This window comes from Prionailurus bengalensis, chromosome D4 (assembly GCF_016509475.1).
Source record: "Prionailurus bengalensis isolate Pbe53 chromosome D4, Fcat_Pben_1.1_paternal_pri, whole genome shotgun sequence".
Taxonomy (NCBI): Eukaryota; Metazoa; Chordata; class Mammalia; order Carnivora; family Felidae; genus Prionailurus; species Prionailurus bengalensis.
Genome location: NC_057359.1, coordinates 10617707 through 10634017, shown reverse-complemented (window position 1 = coordinate 10634017; position 16311 = coordinate 10617707). Strand labels below are relative to the sequence as shown.

General features: G+C 46.7%; 1 protein-coding gene across 5 annotated transcripts in view; it reads left to right on the top strand.

The window, feature by feature from the left end:
• DOCK8 (dedicator of cytokinesis 8) overlaps positions 1-16311 on the top strand; it is a 232552-nt gene that overhangs the window by 154461 nt on the left and 61780 nt on the right. For 4 of the 5 annotated variants that reach the window (XM_043566149.1, XM_043566151.1, XM_043566153.1 and 1 more), the window contains 4 exons: positions 703-872; positions 3474-3569; positions 7726-7821; positions 14638-14787. In XM_043566149.1, coding sequence (XP_043422084.1) covers positions 703-872; positions 3474-3569; positions 7726-7821; positions 14638-14787 — 512 coding nt within the window. The remainder of the gene's footprint in view (positions 1-702; positions 873-3473; positions 3570-7725; positions 7822-14637; positions 14788-16311) is intronic. The other variant, XM_043566150.1, reaches the window with a different exon arrangement.

Below are 16311 nucleotides of genomic sequence, written 5' to 3'. Positions count from 1 at the left end.
AATCTCGACTGAGGTTTTTTGTGTAAGTTTTTTTTTTTTTAATGTTTATTTATTTTTGAGAAAGAGAGAGAGAGAGAGAGAGAGAGTGAGCAGGGTAGGCGCAGAGAGAGAGAGGGAGACAGAATCCGAAGCAGGCTCTGAGCTGACAGCAGAGATTCCGATGCGGGGCTTGAACTCGCAAACCATGAGATCTTGACCTACACCGAAGTCGGACGCTTAACTCCCTGAGCCACCCAGGTGCCCCTCGATTGAGTTTTTACAGAACTGGTAATATCTCATAGACTCACATAATCACTTTTGAAGACGTACACATCACGGTGAAAACTGATAGGAGGCTCAGAGGATTCCTTGGATTCTCAGATCTCAGAACACCTCGCGGGACTTTTAAAGCTGTCTTAATGTAAATATTAATAAGTTTAGAAGTCCACATTTCTAGCTTGTCTAGAACCATCAGAAGCTCCAGTAGCCCTGGGGTTGGCTCAGTAGCCGCCTCTGCCTTTGGATGAGGTGTGTGTTCCCAGCTCCCTGCTGCCTCCCACCTTATCAACTGCCCCTTGGACCTCCCCCAGCATTTGATATAAGACCCTAATTCCAAGATCTAATCAGGTGGGTTTTAGTTCCACTCCCTCCGTTCCCCTTTCAAGCACAGTAAGTGACTCTGATCCCCTTTCTGTTGACATGTCGGTACCTGGCGGGGTGCAGGCGCCCCCGCTGGCCTCCCTGACCCTCGCTACCACACCTTTGGACGCACGTCCGCTGCCACCGTGAGTTCAAAGCTGCTGCAGGCGCGGGTGATGAGCAGTAGTAATCCAGACCTCGCGGGGCCACACTGTGCAGCAGACGAGGAGGTAAAGAACATCATGTCGTCAAAGGTAGGGAAGGTGTCAAACCCTGAAAGGTGACGCGAGCTCTTTTCATTTTTCACCGAAACTTGGCAAAACGGCACGAAATCGACCGGGACCGTTGCCCCTGCTCTGCTGGCCCGATGCTCTCAGGGCTTCGGCTTTGGAAGTGATCGAGACCATTCTGCCAACGGGCAGAGGCAAGCCTGGCATTTGAAGATCTGCTCAGTTAGTTGCCCCTGGTGGGAAATCTTTAGGGGATAGCTGATTGAGGCGCATGGGGTCCATGGATTCTGTTTGCAAAGAAGCAAATGGAACTTTGATTGTTTTTCAGATGACTAGAACGGTGTTGTTGCCATTGTTGTTTTTAAATATTCATTCACATCCATAAGTTGATTTCCCCATATAATAGTTCCAAAGAGCGAAGCCAGGTTTTATAAACAAAAACCGAGATCCTGAGAGGGTTGATGACTTGGGCTATCCTTTTTTCCTACCATGAATTCTTTGCTTTTTCTTGGCACAATTTTTTATTTTGTAACGCTCGAAAATTTATAGAATTGTTGTGAATATAGTACAGAAAGTTTTTGTATACTCCTTACCTAGTCTCTCTTTTATTAACATTTTACATTAGGATGGTACATTTGTCACAATTAACTAATGTTGATCCATTGTTATTATTATTATTAACTAAAGTTTCATATCTTATTCAGATTTCATCCGTTTTTCCCTAATGCCACTTTTCTGTTCCAGGATCCCATCTGGGATACCACAGTATATTTTGTAGTCCTGTCTCCTCAGTCACCTCTTGGCTGGGACAATTTTGTAGACTTCCCTTGGTTTTGATGACCTTGACAGTTTTGAGGCATCCTGGTCAGATATTTTGTAGAATGTGTCTCATCTGAACATTTTTTTCAAAATTGTGATAGAATCATGAAATTCACACTCCTGAGTGTCTAATTCAGTATTGTTGTTTGTTTTTCCATAAAGCTGCCATCTGAATTTTTTTCCCCAGTTATCTATGGATCTAGGGATAAGCTTTTAGAGTAATTTCATTTCCCCTGATTATGATAAATCAAACTCCCAGGTGTTGACATAATTTCTCTTACAAAATCCGCCCACTGGAGACAGTGTGTTGTGAGAAAAATGATTTGGAGACCAGAATTGGGTCTCGACTCTATCATCCCCCCAGCTGAGGGCTCAGGGGCAAGTCTGATCCTGCCCTGGGCCTCCTTTTCCTCGTCTCTGTGGAGTTGCTGAACCATGGGTGAATTTAAGAACCACCTAGAGATCCACTGCCAAAGATTCTAACAATCTAGAGTGTGCACCATATAAAATTGTTTCTGTTCTACCTTTTTTGACTTCCAGAATCAACCCACGGCGTCTGAGAGCTGATTGGTCAAATTTCTGAAATGTTCTGAGCCAGATGTTAACCACAGACACTGTCAAAAATGAAATGACATAAGCTAACAATTAAATAAGCTGTATTAACTAAAAAATAATCTAAATGTAATATGGTGTCTTGGATTGCATGTTAAAACCGAAACTCTACGTTAGCGGAAAGACTGGTAAAATCTGAATCTGTGGTTTAGTTGCTAGTCATGAGCCCATGTTAATTTCTCAGTTTTGACAAAGGTATCATAGTTATGTAAGATACTAACATCGAGAGGAACTGGGCAAAGAAGGGTACACAAGAACTCTGTACTACCTTTGCAACTTGCCCATAAATCCAAAATTATTCCACTTTAGAAAGGTAGTATTGAAACGCCCTTCCTCACTATTTTACTACGTTTTACTCTTATCTATGTTCTTGAGGTCATCTGTGTCTATTGTATTTGTATGGAGGATATACAACAGAATGATTTGCTAGGACACATCTCTTCCCAACGCTCTGTTCAGTGACGTCATGTTAACCTGAAATCTGCCACGATGAAAGCACTTACAGCACAGAAATAGGCAAATGCTGCACACCAGCTCCTCCCCCTCAGAAGCCGATTGTTACCTTTGCCAGCACACCATGGTCCAACCTCATATTTAAGGTCCCTTTAAGCATTAGCATTTTCTGATGGCCCCTGGGGGGAAGGGCAGGGAAATAGCCTGCAGCTATCAATGACAGCCTTGATCATTCTGGTGTCCTTAATAAAAATGAAATTATTAAATTTCTATGTGGATTGGGTTAAGAATTTTCTAATCGTGCTGTAGCAAGGGGAGAACGTTTTGTCCACAGTGGTTTTTGACAATTTTTAAAATACAGTGTTTTAAGAGCCCACGACAGTACCATACTAGCCCACAGAGAGGCGCTGTTCCCACGCTTTATTTTTCACGCCCTCCCAATAAAGTCACAACATGGAAGGGACTTCAGCAGCCCGTGTTCTTAACGAGGCTTTAACTATGGGTCACTCTACACACTAAACTGCTAACAGTGATTATCTCAGGAGCAATAAAATTAAATGTGACCTTACATTCTTTGCTTCATTTTATATTTATGGCAATTGTCTTTCCTTTGTAACCAGAAAAAAAAAAGGCAGAAATGTATTGGAAATGAGTTCTGAGGTTGTGATTCCCAGACCGCAGGCTCATCTGTGCAGTGAACCAGTGTCAGTGGACAGATACGTCATGGTTTGTGTTTTTCAGATTGCTGATCGTAACTGCAACCGAATGTCTTACTATTGCTCTGGCAACAATGATGTTCCCAGTTCGACCACAGCCCCAAGGCCAGCCAGCAAAAAGGTACAGAGCCGGGCAGTGTGAGTACAATTTGCCCGTGTCCTCTCACTATGATTTATAATAGACACCATCAAAGTGCTCTCCTCCCTCGTTCTCACCCTCCTGACACACACACACTTTTGTAGCTCTCTCCCTCATCCTCCATTTTTTGACCAATTGGTTTCCTATTCAGTGAGTGGTTCTCCAAATTTCCATGCATTCAGAAGTACCTGGAGGGTTTTTTTTTTAATGTTTATTTATTTTGGGGGGAGGGGATTGGGTAGAGCGCAAGCAGGGGAGGGGCAAAGAGACAGGGTCCAGGCTCTGAGCTGTCAGCACAGAGCCCGACGCGGGGCTCTAACTCATGAACTGCGAGATCATGACCTGAGCCGAAGTCAGACCCTCAATACGCTGAGCCACCCAGGTGCCCTGCCGGAGGGTTTGTTAAAACTGATGGCTGCACCCTACTCCCAGAGTTTCTGATCCGATAGATCTGAAGTGGAGCCCAAGAATTTGCGTTTCTAACAAGTTCCCAGGTGACACTCATCCAGAGACACGGTTTTAGAAGCGCTGCATTAGTTTCTTTTTCAGGAGCAGGTAAGCCGAGGACAGTTCGTTCTCAACAAAAGTGAATGGCAATAATTAGGTATCAGTTATTTCAATACTAGATCAAGTGACAGGAAATGCTTCCTCAAAATTCATTCGTTTTTAAAAATCTTTTAAATGTCTACTTATTTAATTTTGAGAGAGAGAGAGAGACACAGAGCACAAGCAAAGGGAAGGGCAGAGAGAGAGAGACACAGAATCGGAAGCAGGCTCCAGGCTCCGAGTGGTCAGCACAGAGCCCAACGTGGGACTTGAACTCACACACTGCGAGATCATGAACTGAGCCAGAGTCAGACGCTTAAACGACTGAGCCACCCAGGTGCCCCAAAACTCTTCGTAATCGGGAGTGCCTGGGTGGCTCAGTCAGTTGAGCACCGACTCTTGATTTTGGCTCAGGTCATGATCTCACGGTTCATGAAATGAAGCCCCCGCGTCAGGCTCTGAGCCTACAGCATGGAGCCTGCCTGGGATTCTTTCTCTTCCTCGCTCTCTACTGACTCCCCCACTCATACTGTCTCTGTCTCTCTCAAATAACGAATAAACTTAATTCATTCTAATCAGCTTTACTTATGAGTTCAGAGACTTTACAAACTGCTCACCAGAACATCCTATATAAAAAAAAATTCTCCCGCCCCAGTCACAGCCTGTGTGGTCTAAGGGGTGGGGGTGTCTTTCTTAGGATTTCTCCTCTGCCAGGCACCCAAGAATTGCTCCTTTATGGTAGTTACTTAAACCCTTGAGTGTCTTTCAAGACCCTTATTAAAATCTAAGTATGCTGATTGGAAGGATAACACAGTAAGCCGTTTGCAACAGCTGACGCCACGGGGAATGTTTATGAAACAAGCAAGGAGGGAAGGAGCCTCAGCTCAGCTCACTTTGGACCAAGTGAGGGAAAGATCAAGCGTGGCGGGGTGGGGGTGCTGCCTGCGCCTGGGGGTGCAGACTTTTCAGTAGTCCAGGCACCCTATGTCTGGGGAGAGGTACCAGGAGTTACTTTTCAAAGAAGTGAAAAAAGATGGGGCCAGGTGCTGACAATAACTTTTGCACCTACTCTGAAACTTAGCTTGGGGCTTTGCGGTGACTGGTTACAAAGTCCCTCTTTTAAAAGCCATGGTTTGCCCGCAGCCAGGCTTCCTTAAGGCAGGCCATCGCGTTTGGTTTTGCACTTGCCTTCTTTTGACCAGAAGCCAATCGTTTCATTTCAGAGGGCAGCTGAGACAGTGTTTCTTCGGTAGCTCAGCAAAAAAGGATTTAGCTGCTTGGCTGTCTCCTGTAACGTCAGGAGCAAGGTGTTCTTGTAATAATGTTGCCTGGTAAGCAACATAAATTACTTTAAGAAGCAGCTTATCCTCTAATCTCTTCTTGCCATAAGACTCTGGCAGTCAAACTGACCTATTTTCCAGAGGTTACCTTTGAAGCTAGCGGAGCGTGTCTTTCCTACCGGGGCAAGATCCGGGCGTAGCCAACTTACATCATAGGCACACTTAGACCACCTGCTACATTAACATTCCGCCTCCTAACGCTCTCAAGGGGGTGAGCTTCCTGGCAGTCTCCTAACAGCAGACAAATGCCTTCTTTCCGTGTGTTAAGATTATAAAGATTTGACTCACCTGGAAGAATGAAGGGGGGGGGGCCTCCTGACAAGCTGAAACATCTAAGCATTTTGCACCCATCGCCATTAACCGGCTAAGGATATAAATAGAATACCCAGCCATCTGCACATGGGTTTTTCCATGAGTCTCCCTTTAGCTTACTAACTCTCAAATGTTAATGTCCGTGAGATAGTAAATTGGGTTCCTTGCACACTGTTCAGGGTGGGTGCTCTAAAGGTTTGTCAAGGGCAGCCTTTGCTATAATTAATTTTTGTTTTAGGGATTGAATTGAAGACTTATCTGCCATTTTGCTGGTACCCTCGCACGTGGTATTAGGATGCTCAAATCGTTTTTTTTGTTTTCTTATTTTATTTTATTTTATTTTATTTATTTTTCAATATATGAAATTTATTGTCAAATTGGTTTCCACACAACACCCAGTGCTCATCCCAAAAGGTGCCCTCCTCAATACCCATCACCCACCCTCCCCTCCCTCCCACCCCCCCATCAACCACACCCAGCATGGAGCCCAGTGTGGGGCTTAAACTCAAGACGCTGAGATCAAGACCTGAGCTGAAACCAAGAGTCTGATGCTTAATCAACTGAGCCACCCAGGCACCCCTCAAATAGTTTAGGTCTCACCCACAGAACAATAAAAAATAGTTCATCTATATTTATGTTCGGTTTTATGATCACCAGATTAGCGAAATCCAACGGAAGTAGGCAGATGCCATTTTTTGCCATTAGTTAAGGTGGCCGCCCATCTCTGTTTGCCCAGGACCAAGGGTTCCCTGGGATGCAGGACTTTTCTGTTTCCAGACCAAGTCTCAGGAAAACTGAGATGAATTGGTGGCCTTACCTTTATTCTTGAACTTCCTCCCAAGCAAAGCTGTTGTCAAAGCGTTAACAAGTAGCCAGATAAACCAGGGAATGGGAAATGTACAAAGATGCCACAGTCACCACCTGCTACGTTTGCTGTTGAGCAGTTAGATAACTCGAAAGGAAGTGTAGACATAGAACAAAGCTGAGAACTTCCAGCATCTGACCCTGGGACATAGGAGTTGAGAAATGCTGAGTTCCCCGCTGTTTAATGCAGAAGATCTGCTCATAATCCCAACCCATCGTGTTTCCTACAATGACATAGTGCGATTATAAAAACAAGAATTGTCTTATCTGGAACAGAGCTTAATTTTTTTAATGTTTATTTTATTTTTGAGAGAGAGAGAGAGAGCAGGGGAGGGGCAGAGAGGGAAACATAGAATCCAAAGCAGGCTCCAAGCTCTGAGCTGTCAGCACAGAGCCTGACTCAGGGCCTGAACCCATGAACCACAAGATCCTGACCTGAGCCAGAGTCAGGTGCTTAACTGACTGAGCCACCCAGGCACCCCTGGAAGAGAGTTTAGATGCCACCTAGGCAACAGTTCTCGAATTGAGGTCCCTGGACCAACAGCACCAGCGTCACCTGGGAACCTGTTAGAAATACAAATTCTCAGGTCTGACCCCAGACTTACAAGATCCAAATCCAAATCCAAAACCCTGAGGGCGGACCCAGCAGTCTTTGCGTCTCAACAACACCTCCAGGGGATTCTGATGCGCATTCCAGTTTGACCACCATTGCTACCAACCAACAGATTTATAGATGAGAAAACTGAGAGCCAAGAGAGGAATGGCTTGCACGTGGTCACACAGATAATTTGCCCCACGGGCCGAGAGGAAAGTAACAGTCTCAGCCCCACCTGCAGGGTCACTCCCAGGCGAAGGCCATTCCTTCAGACCTAGCCCTCTTCCATGATACCACCACCAGCCTCCTCCCACCTGCCTAGAAGATTCTCCGTGTCAGGTTACCTGAGCACTGACCTTGCCATCCAGCTGTGGTCTGGGACACCTAGGACATGTGCATCAGTAACAAGCCACTAGAGAGAAAAGGTGTCAGTGTGGAAGGCTCTTGCCATCTCAGACTGGTTTCTCTGCTTCTCGTCCAGCATTTCCACGAGGAGCTTGCCCTGCAGATGGTGGTCAGTACCGGGATGGTGAGAGAAACCGTCTTCAAGTACGCCTGGTTCTTCTTCGAGCTTCTGGTGAGATCCTTGCGTGTTTGTGTGTCCACCCTGTAGGGCGTGAGAAACACGTTGCAGAAAGGCAGCGCAGTTGCCCAGGTTGGGGACTGACGTTTTTTCCCCCCAAGTTGCTCCTGCTGAAAATATGGGATCGTTCCCTAAAATCCAACTCTGCCTCACTCCTCTGCCCGTCTTCCTACCCATACTTGCCAGTGCCACCTTGAGAATGTCCCTCCCGCCTGTAGCTTCTTGCCGTCCTCACCACCCCACACCTGGCTGAGCTGCCATCGTCTGCCGGGTGCTTCTTACAATTCCTTTCTCCTTGCACGTGTTTGTTTTTGCGCTGGCCCGGTCATTTCGCACGGGGGCTGCCCATTCTAAACAGGTCGTGTCGCCCTCCTCTTGAAAACCCTTCACCGATTTCCAGCATACCAGAAATAAAGCACAAGTTTTATCGTGGCTTATGAAGCCCTTATACGATCATGTTTCCCTCCGTTTCTCACCTGGGCTCATACTATCCTCCTCTCTTCATTCAGCCACGTCGTTCCCAGTTTGGTTCTTGTAAGATGCCGTGGCCTTTCCAGCCTCAAAGCCTTTCTCAGATTCTCCCTCCCCTCCCTACCTCCCATCCCCTGCCCCTGCCCAGGCACGCACATTTTGGGTCCTTCTCTTCGGGGTTCAGCTTAAACGTCACCACCCCTGAGAGGCCTTTCTGACCCGCTTATGCTGTAATATGTCTTCCTCTCTGCTGTTCTTTAAACACCCTGTTTATTTCCATTCCAGCAATCATCCCAATTTATATTTGTCTTTCCATCTTGCTTATTCAACTGCTAGGATTTGGGTCTGTCTTTATGATCCTCTCTGTAGCCCCAGCACACTGCTTGGTACCAGACAAGCACCAACTGATATTTATTAGGGAAAGAAAAAAAATGAAACTTGCAAATCTGTTTACCCTCCAACTTCTATCAGATCTCTACTAGAAGGGCAGAAGGCACAGCTGTAGTCCTTCATTTTCGCATGAAAAGAACAATACTAATACCCAGTTTTTGAATCATTACTGGAAGGGAAAAGAAAGCAACTAAGAATATCCGTTCTATCAATGTTGATAAATGGAGATAAATTTTGATATGATGTTAAATGAAAAAAGGATACAAGCGTAGATACCAACCACAGCTGACTCGTGAACACTGTAGGGGAGAGGAACGCCATCCCCCCCAAGGTGAAAATTCAGATATAACTTTGACTCCCCCCACGACTTAACTAAGAGCCTCCTGTTGGCGGGAAGCCTTACCAGTAACATAAACAGTCAGTGCATGTTTTATACGTTATGTGTGTCATATACTGTATTCATACAATAAAGTAGGCTGGAGAAAAGAAAAAATGTTAAGCAATCGTGAAGAAGAGGAAATACATTTACAGGACTGTACTGTACTTATCAAAAAAAAAAAATCCGCATGTAAGCGGACCCTCGCCATTCAAACCCATGTTGCTCAAGAGTCAATTGTACATAAAAATGTATATACAGACGATCTCGGGGATTAGGGTTAGGAGTGGATTATGATTTAGTGATAGAGTTAGCTTTATAGTCACTGGGCTCTTTGCGCTGTGACATTAAGTCAGTAATTTTTGTTTTAAGAGAGAGAGGGTATGATTTCCCCCTGAGCTCTAGTTTATCTATGTAAGTTCAAGCCTAAGGAAAATGGAACAGTACTGAATAATAGGATATTAGACAACAGGGGGTCAAAGGAAACAAAAATAAAAGTCATCCTGGGGAGGAAATGAGAAGAGATGTGCAATCGGGTTAAAAGGAAGTCAGCCTGTGCCACAGAAACATCCAGGATTCAAATCTTTGAGCTTTTCACCAAGTCCCGACCCCTAGCTGGGGAAGGGTGTTTGCTAGAGAGGCATCTTTTCAAGGCACAGTCTGGAATTCTTACAACAGAATCTCCCGGGGGGTGTTTAGCAAAAATGAAGCGGATTTTAGAGACCCTCCCTAGGACTACTGAATGAGGTAAGGAGAGGAGGACCCCAGGAGTGCACATTAACCTGTCTCCCTGGAGGACTTGTGAGCACCCCTGAAGATCCACTAGTCCACACCATCCCTGCCCCGCGAGGCGTCGACAGAGCCGAGGGTCTTCGTACCCAGCCGGCACCACAATTTCCCGTTCTAAAAGCCAAGTTCATTAAGGTGGGCGGCCACAGCCTCCAAGTGTTGTAGCAACAACGTCAGCCCTGAGACACGAGCTCTGTGCTCTGGCAGCAAATGAACTGGCCTTGAAACCCTCTTGAGGCGTGAGAAGCATCAACACCAACATGCCATTCCTGTACGTCCCTGTACTCACCCCACTCGCCATCAAGTTTCTCCACGTGAAGGAGATTCACTCGGATCATCGTCCATCTGTACACAACTCATGCAGATAATCTTAAACCGAATTCATCTATCAGATGGCACGTGAAAAGTCGGGTGGCAAAAACGAAATTCTATGTTGTGGAATCTCAAACAAACCAAGTCCCAAGGTATCCCCGTTAAAAAATATCTCACGTCGTTTATGCATACACACGCACACATATGTACACACACGTGTCACCTAGTCATTCTTAGATATTATTTAGTAGTTACATATGATAAGCACAATTGCGAGACCGGAGAGCCAAAACTCTGATGAGGTTCTCAAACTCTGCTATGTCAGGGTTCCAGCAGCAGCCCTAAGGGCTCCTTAATACGTCCTTGAAACCCCAGTAAAGACCTGTGTGTGAGAAGCACCCTGGGGAGTCATCCCATTGCACACACAGGACACGAAGACTGAAGCAGGGTTTGCCCAGCCCGCTCAGCCCCCGAGGGCCAGAGACTCAAGGGCTCTCGTCCAACGTCAGTCCTCTTGCCACTTTGCCTCTCCTTGGAAGCTCAGAGTTACAAAACGCTTCCTTAGCCTAATGTATTAATCACATGCGACGCTTTTATATTCAGAAGTCACCTTGAATACACTGCTGCTCCCATGCCCGGCCAGAATGGACTCAGCCTTTTGAGGGCTCAGTGGCTCCACCTGGCATCTTAGAGCTCCGTCTGTATTCTCGGAAGGTGTCACAATGACTGTCCTTCCTCTAATCCTGTAACTGCTGGCATCCCTGAGGAGGGAAAAATAATCCCATCCGAAATGCAGTATGCATCTTCCCAGCTATGCGCCGGGCACCGTTTTAAGCATTGTCTCATTTAGTCCTCGAACAGCCTGGAGGCCAGAGTTTGCTCTCACCCCCAGTCTATAGATGGGGTCGCAGGAACTGTGGTGGCCATAAGGAGGGCTCTGCGGGTCAGCCAAAGGCTTCGTCTGTACCCCTTTCCTGCCCTTAACTGCAGGGAGCTATGGAGAACTGCAGGGAGCCACGGTTCCAGAGAACCATGGAAAAGGTGAAAATTGCTTTTGATCTTGCACATTTATTGACTAGGACTCTGTGGCCCTGGGAGAGGAAGCGGAAGCTAAAGTTGCTAGCCCTCCTTCCCTCTAGGAGTCCCTGATGGTAAACAGAGGAGGGAGTTGGGAAGAAATCTCCTGCCGATCTGAGCCAATGGAAGCGGTTGGTCCACAGACAGATCACCCAAGACGCTGCTCTTACCCGGGGCTCTGGGTGTTGGAACCAAAGTGTGCCAGGGTCCCAGTAGGACGGCCTTGGCATCTCTCAGAAGGCCTCACAGGAAAGCACTCATCAAAGCGACTGGGCCAGGTGTGAGCACATGGCGTTGGCAAGGCACGGAGGGAAGAGTCTTTATCTGTCTCTAAAGGATCAAGGGCCGGGAACAGTGCAACTGGGACTTAAGACAAAGCTGAGACAGAGCAGAGGGTCCCCGTGACAGGAGCTGGATTCCTACAGAAATGTCCCCACGAGCAGAAGCTTGCCGCGGCCCCGATGAGGTCAGCAGAGTGGACATACAACAGGACCTCCGTGTCCTCCCCCTCTCTGATTCCCTGCTGGTCCCCTCCTTCTGCCAACTCCAAGCAGAAGCCCAAGGACAAGGAGGCCTGAGAGACGTAGTCCGTGGAGATCAGCTTGCCAAGGTTCAGAGTCTGACACAGAACACCAAGCAATGGATGTAGGTGCCGGAGTGGAGGCAAATGGAAACTTTGCCAGAACTTTGCAAGGAAACGGATCCCAGACTCAGACAGGACATCCAGTCCAGCATGCGTTGCGTGTGCATTTGCCTCATGGATGCTCAGGAAGCTATTTAAAAACCAAAACCGTTTTTTTTCCTAAGAAGCCTGCGGAGAAAGAAAGGACCGTGTCCTCAGACTCGGCCAACAACGCGGGCCATTTAACACCCTTCAGTTGCGTTAATGCCCGAGCGCTAACGAACAGCCACTGTGGCAGCCGAGGGTTGAACACAAGCCTGGGGCCAGTTTCACACTTGCTAATGAACAAATCCCTGTGCCCCTTGAGAAACCGCTAGGCCAGACTTTGGGGACCCACAGGTCAATGGGTGACCTAGTTTACCCACAACATGAAGTTTTGCACCAGGAGGTTCTTTAGAGGCACCCCTGCTGTGCATGGGTCATGAAGACCACTATGGGGGATCATATTTTCCTGCCTTACCCCACGTGCAAATAACAGACCGAGCATCCACTGGCGTTTCCAGTGGATGTTCTTCTGTGCAGAGCCCAAGGACACAGTAGCTGGCAAGTTACTTACAGTCTGGAAAGAGGCCATCAGTTGAAAGTACGGAATTGTGAGAATTATTTACCGGTTCTAGGGTGGCCAAGCCCCGCAGGCAGGAAGGAGCCGGATATAGCAGTGAGTTCTAAAAGCCTGGTGCCCCAGGGTGAGTTAGCCAGAAGAAAATCAGGATGGGGCAGCTCAGACAAAGAGGCCTTGTCTTCCCAGGTCCTTTGTTAGGAGCAAAGTGGGAGAGACGCGGCTGTCAGACGAGAATGAGGTCCAGTGCCTACCTCTCATTCTGGTCCTCCCTCCCACCAAGTGTGTGAGACTCTGGGGGTACAGACACCTCCGTGTGCCCTGAACCAAGCAGGACCCTGCAGGGAAGAGAATCCATGGTTCTTACGCTGGGCTCTAGGATTTTAAGTCTGTAGGCCTTCCTCAAGCTGGCCCTGGAATTATCGGAAAACATAAAACACACACAGCCTGTCTCTTATTCTCTTCTCACTTTACCTTCTCTTTGTTTTTTTATCTCTGCTTGTCTCGGTGCTAATGAAAGTTGTTGGTCCTGCATTCTTAGAAACAGAAATCTGCTGGTAGTGCCTGAGAGTCCTCCCTTGTGGCCCTTGGGACTGGAACACATTTTCCCATACAACTGTCTTTGTCCCCCCTTGTTGCAGCTCTGACCCAGGGCGTCATCTTCAGGCAGATGTGGGCGGTTAACTCCCGGGGCCATTTCTTTTTCGCAACGACTCTCTGACTAGCCTGGGCACATTCACAGAAATGACCTCCGAGGGTAGGCATCCTAGGGTAAGAACTCCCAGCCTTGCCCATCAGAACGTCCCCGCTAGCCCTAAGCAACTTCCAACGACGACCAGACACGACTTCTGGGGGTGTCAAGGGGGGCCTGGATTGACCCACGAATCTCCGGGTCTTGGGAAAAAGTGCAAAAACCAAATCATGATCGTCATTTTTTACAAATGTTTTTTAATGTTTATTTACTTTTGAGACAGAGAGAGACAGAGCATGAGCAGGGGAGGGGCAGAGAGAGAGGGAGGCACAGAAGCCGAAGCAGGTTCCAGGCTCCGAGCTGTCAGCACAGAGCCCGATGTGGGGCTCGAACTCACAGACTGTGAGATCATGACCTGAGCCGAAGTCGGACGCCCAGCCGACTGAGCCACTCAGGGGCCCCATGATCTTCATTTTAAATTGTGGTGGATGTAGTGCTGGTATTGTGCTATCATAATACAGGCAATCACCAGCAGACACACAGGTTTTTATCAGAACACAAATTCTTAATATACATTTTTAAGCATACCATTAAGTTTTTTTTTTTTTAATTTTTTTTTTCAACGTTTATTTATTCCTGGGACAGAGAGAGACAGAGCATGAACGGGGGAGGGGCAGAGAGAGAGGGAGACACAGAATCGGAAACAGGCTCCAGGTTCTGAGCCATCAGCCCAGAGCCTGACGCGGGGCTCGAACTCGCAGACCGCGAGATCGTGACCTGGCTGAAGTCGGACGCTTAACCGACTGCGCCACCCAGGCGCCCCCCATTAAGTATTTTTTAAAAAAGATGTGTAAAACCAGCTAGCCTTATTGAACTCAAAACATAACTTATCTTAGAGGCGCCGTTCCAAATAGCGGCTAAGTTTCTGCCCAGCATAATATAGAATTGTTTCTAGAAAACTCTACTCCCGGTTCCAACTTGAAACCCAAGGGGATCATCTCTTCCTTCTTCTCCTTATTGTAGTTTTGGGGACAGAGGTGACTTCAGTTCACCTCAAAGACAGTATCATACACAGTTCCTCTTGTGTAATGTGTTGAGATCCATCATCCCGAGTGGCCACGGGAGCCCAATCTGTGTCTGGCTTCCCGTAGGCAGTTGAGAGCAGGGGAGTCTTCTAGCATTGCAGCTAAAGAATGAAGTTCCCTGGCTTGGTGAGCTGCGAGAAGGAAGCCCCTTGACTTGGGGTCAAGAAGAGGACATCCTTCCCACCTCCTGCCACCATGGTAACCTTCTGTGCATCAGGAGCATTTTTTGTCCAGAGTCTGCTTGGGCAACCACCAGTGCAGATCAAGCGTTGGAAAGTCCGCCGTTAAGGAGCCTTCCTTCGAGTCCTTCCCCCTTTTCCACAGCATAGAAGCAGGTCACCTGTTTCTGTGTTGACATTTCCCCCACCCCCTCTGCAGGTGAAAAGCATGGCCCAGTATGTACATAACATGGACAAACGCGACAATTTTCGGAGGACTCGCTTTTCCGACCGTTTCAAAGATGACATAACGACTATTGTGAATGTGGTCACCTCGGAGACTGCAGCCCTTCTAGTGAAACCTCAGAAGGTAACTGGGCCTTTTATTCTTTATTCTCTCAATCTTTTACCTTGAGCATCTTGTATTTTCATTAGCAGGGAAAAGCGTCATCTTAAGACAGTAATTTAAATGTGACTAAATATGACAACTCAGTATAGTTATACTGGATGGGACCCTGGAGTGGTACTGGGGGGAATAGATATGGGCAGAATATTCTAGTTCTTAGAAAATACCTCTTGAAGTATCATGGAGTAATGGGCATGATTTTTATAGCCTACTCTCAAAGAACTCTGAAAAAAATTGTTTTATATATATATATATATATATATATATATATATATGTATATATGTATATATACATATACATATGAAGAGAATGATAAAGCTAATATAGCAGAATGTGAAGTATTGATAAATCAGTTAAAGAGCATATAGCAGTTCTTTGTATTTGGAATTAGTCCAAAATAGAAAGTTTAAAAATAAATAAAACAAAGTAGAACAATTTTAAAGTTTTTTTTTTAACATTTGTTTATTTTTGAGAGACAGAGAGAGGCAAAACATGAGTGCGGGGTGGGGAGGGGGGCGATAGAGAGAGAGATACACAATCTGAGGCAGGCTCCAGGCTCTGAGCTGTTCGTTAGCATAGAGCCCAACGCGGGGCTCGAACCCACGAACTGCAAGACCATGACCTGAGCCGAAGTCGGACGCTCAACCAACTAGGCCACCCAGGTGCCCCCGGAAGTAGAACAATTTTAGAAGGCAGCTCTAAAATTTGAGGCAGCAGTGGTCATCATTAATACCTTTATCATTATTAAGGATTTATATAGTAGGAAGTGCTCAGGAGAAGATTTCCGTTCGGTTATTTCTCGCGACAGACTTTCTGAGCCCAGCAGTGGAGTCTCCGTGTTGTCAGACACGGACGAGGAGCCTCAGTGAGACTGAAAGATTTTCCAAAAGCCACACAGCCAGCAGCGAGGCCAGGACCGATGATTCCAAGCCCAGGATAGTCAGACAGTTACGTCAACTGCCCAGGAGTGGCCCCTGTGCGGGACGGCTGGAGCCGGAGAACTTACCACTCAAAGATACTGTGGAAACTCCTCTGTGTCAGGTTTCTGTCCATCCCAGTGTCTGCTCAGCTTGGCCTGAGTTTGCAAAGTGCCCATCATAACCAAAGGAAACTATTTTCAAATCGCATTTTCACTAGAGGCAGTGAACGCTGATTTCTCATTCTGAGAATAAAAGGACGTAAATGTGAAAAAGTGAATCCCCACTTACTCTGAAGTGCTGTAAGATGTCAAAAATATGAGCACCGAGAAGTAACCACAACAAAAGCCCTCGTCTCATTTCATGCAAGAGGTCACTCTACCGTGTGTAACTCTGACCTCTCTTGGGCTGGGAATGTTGCCTAATTGGAGAAAAAAAAAACATTCCTGAGGTAAAAACCAATTCTTTATCCTGATGAGATTTTCTCGACAACCCTTATAAATTAACAACTTGTCTCACTGAAGATTGTGGGTATGTTTCAAGTTCGTTTTGCCAAGACAAGAGTTACAA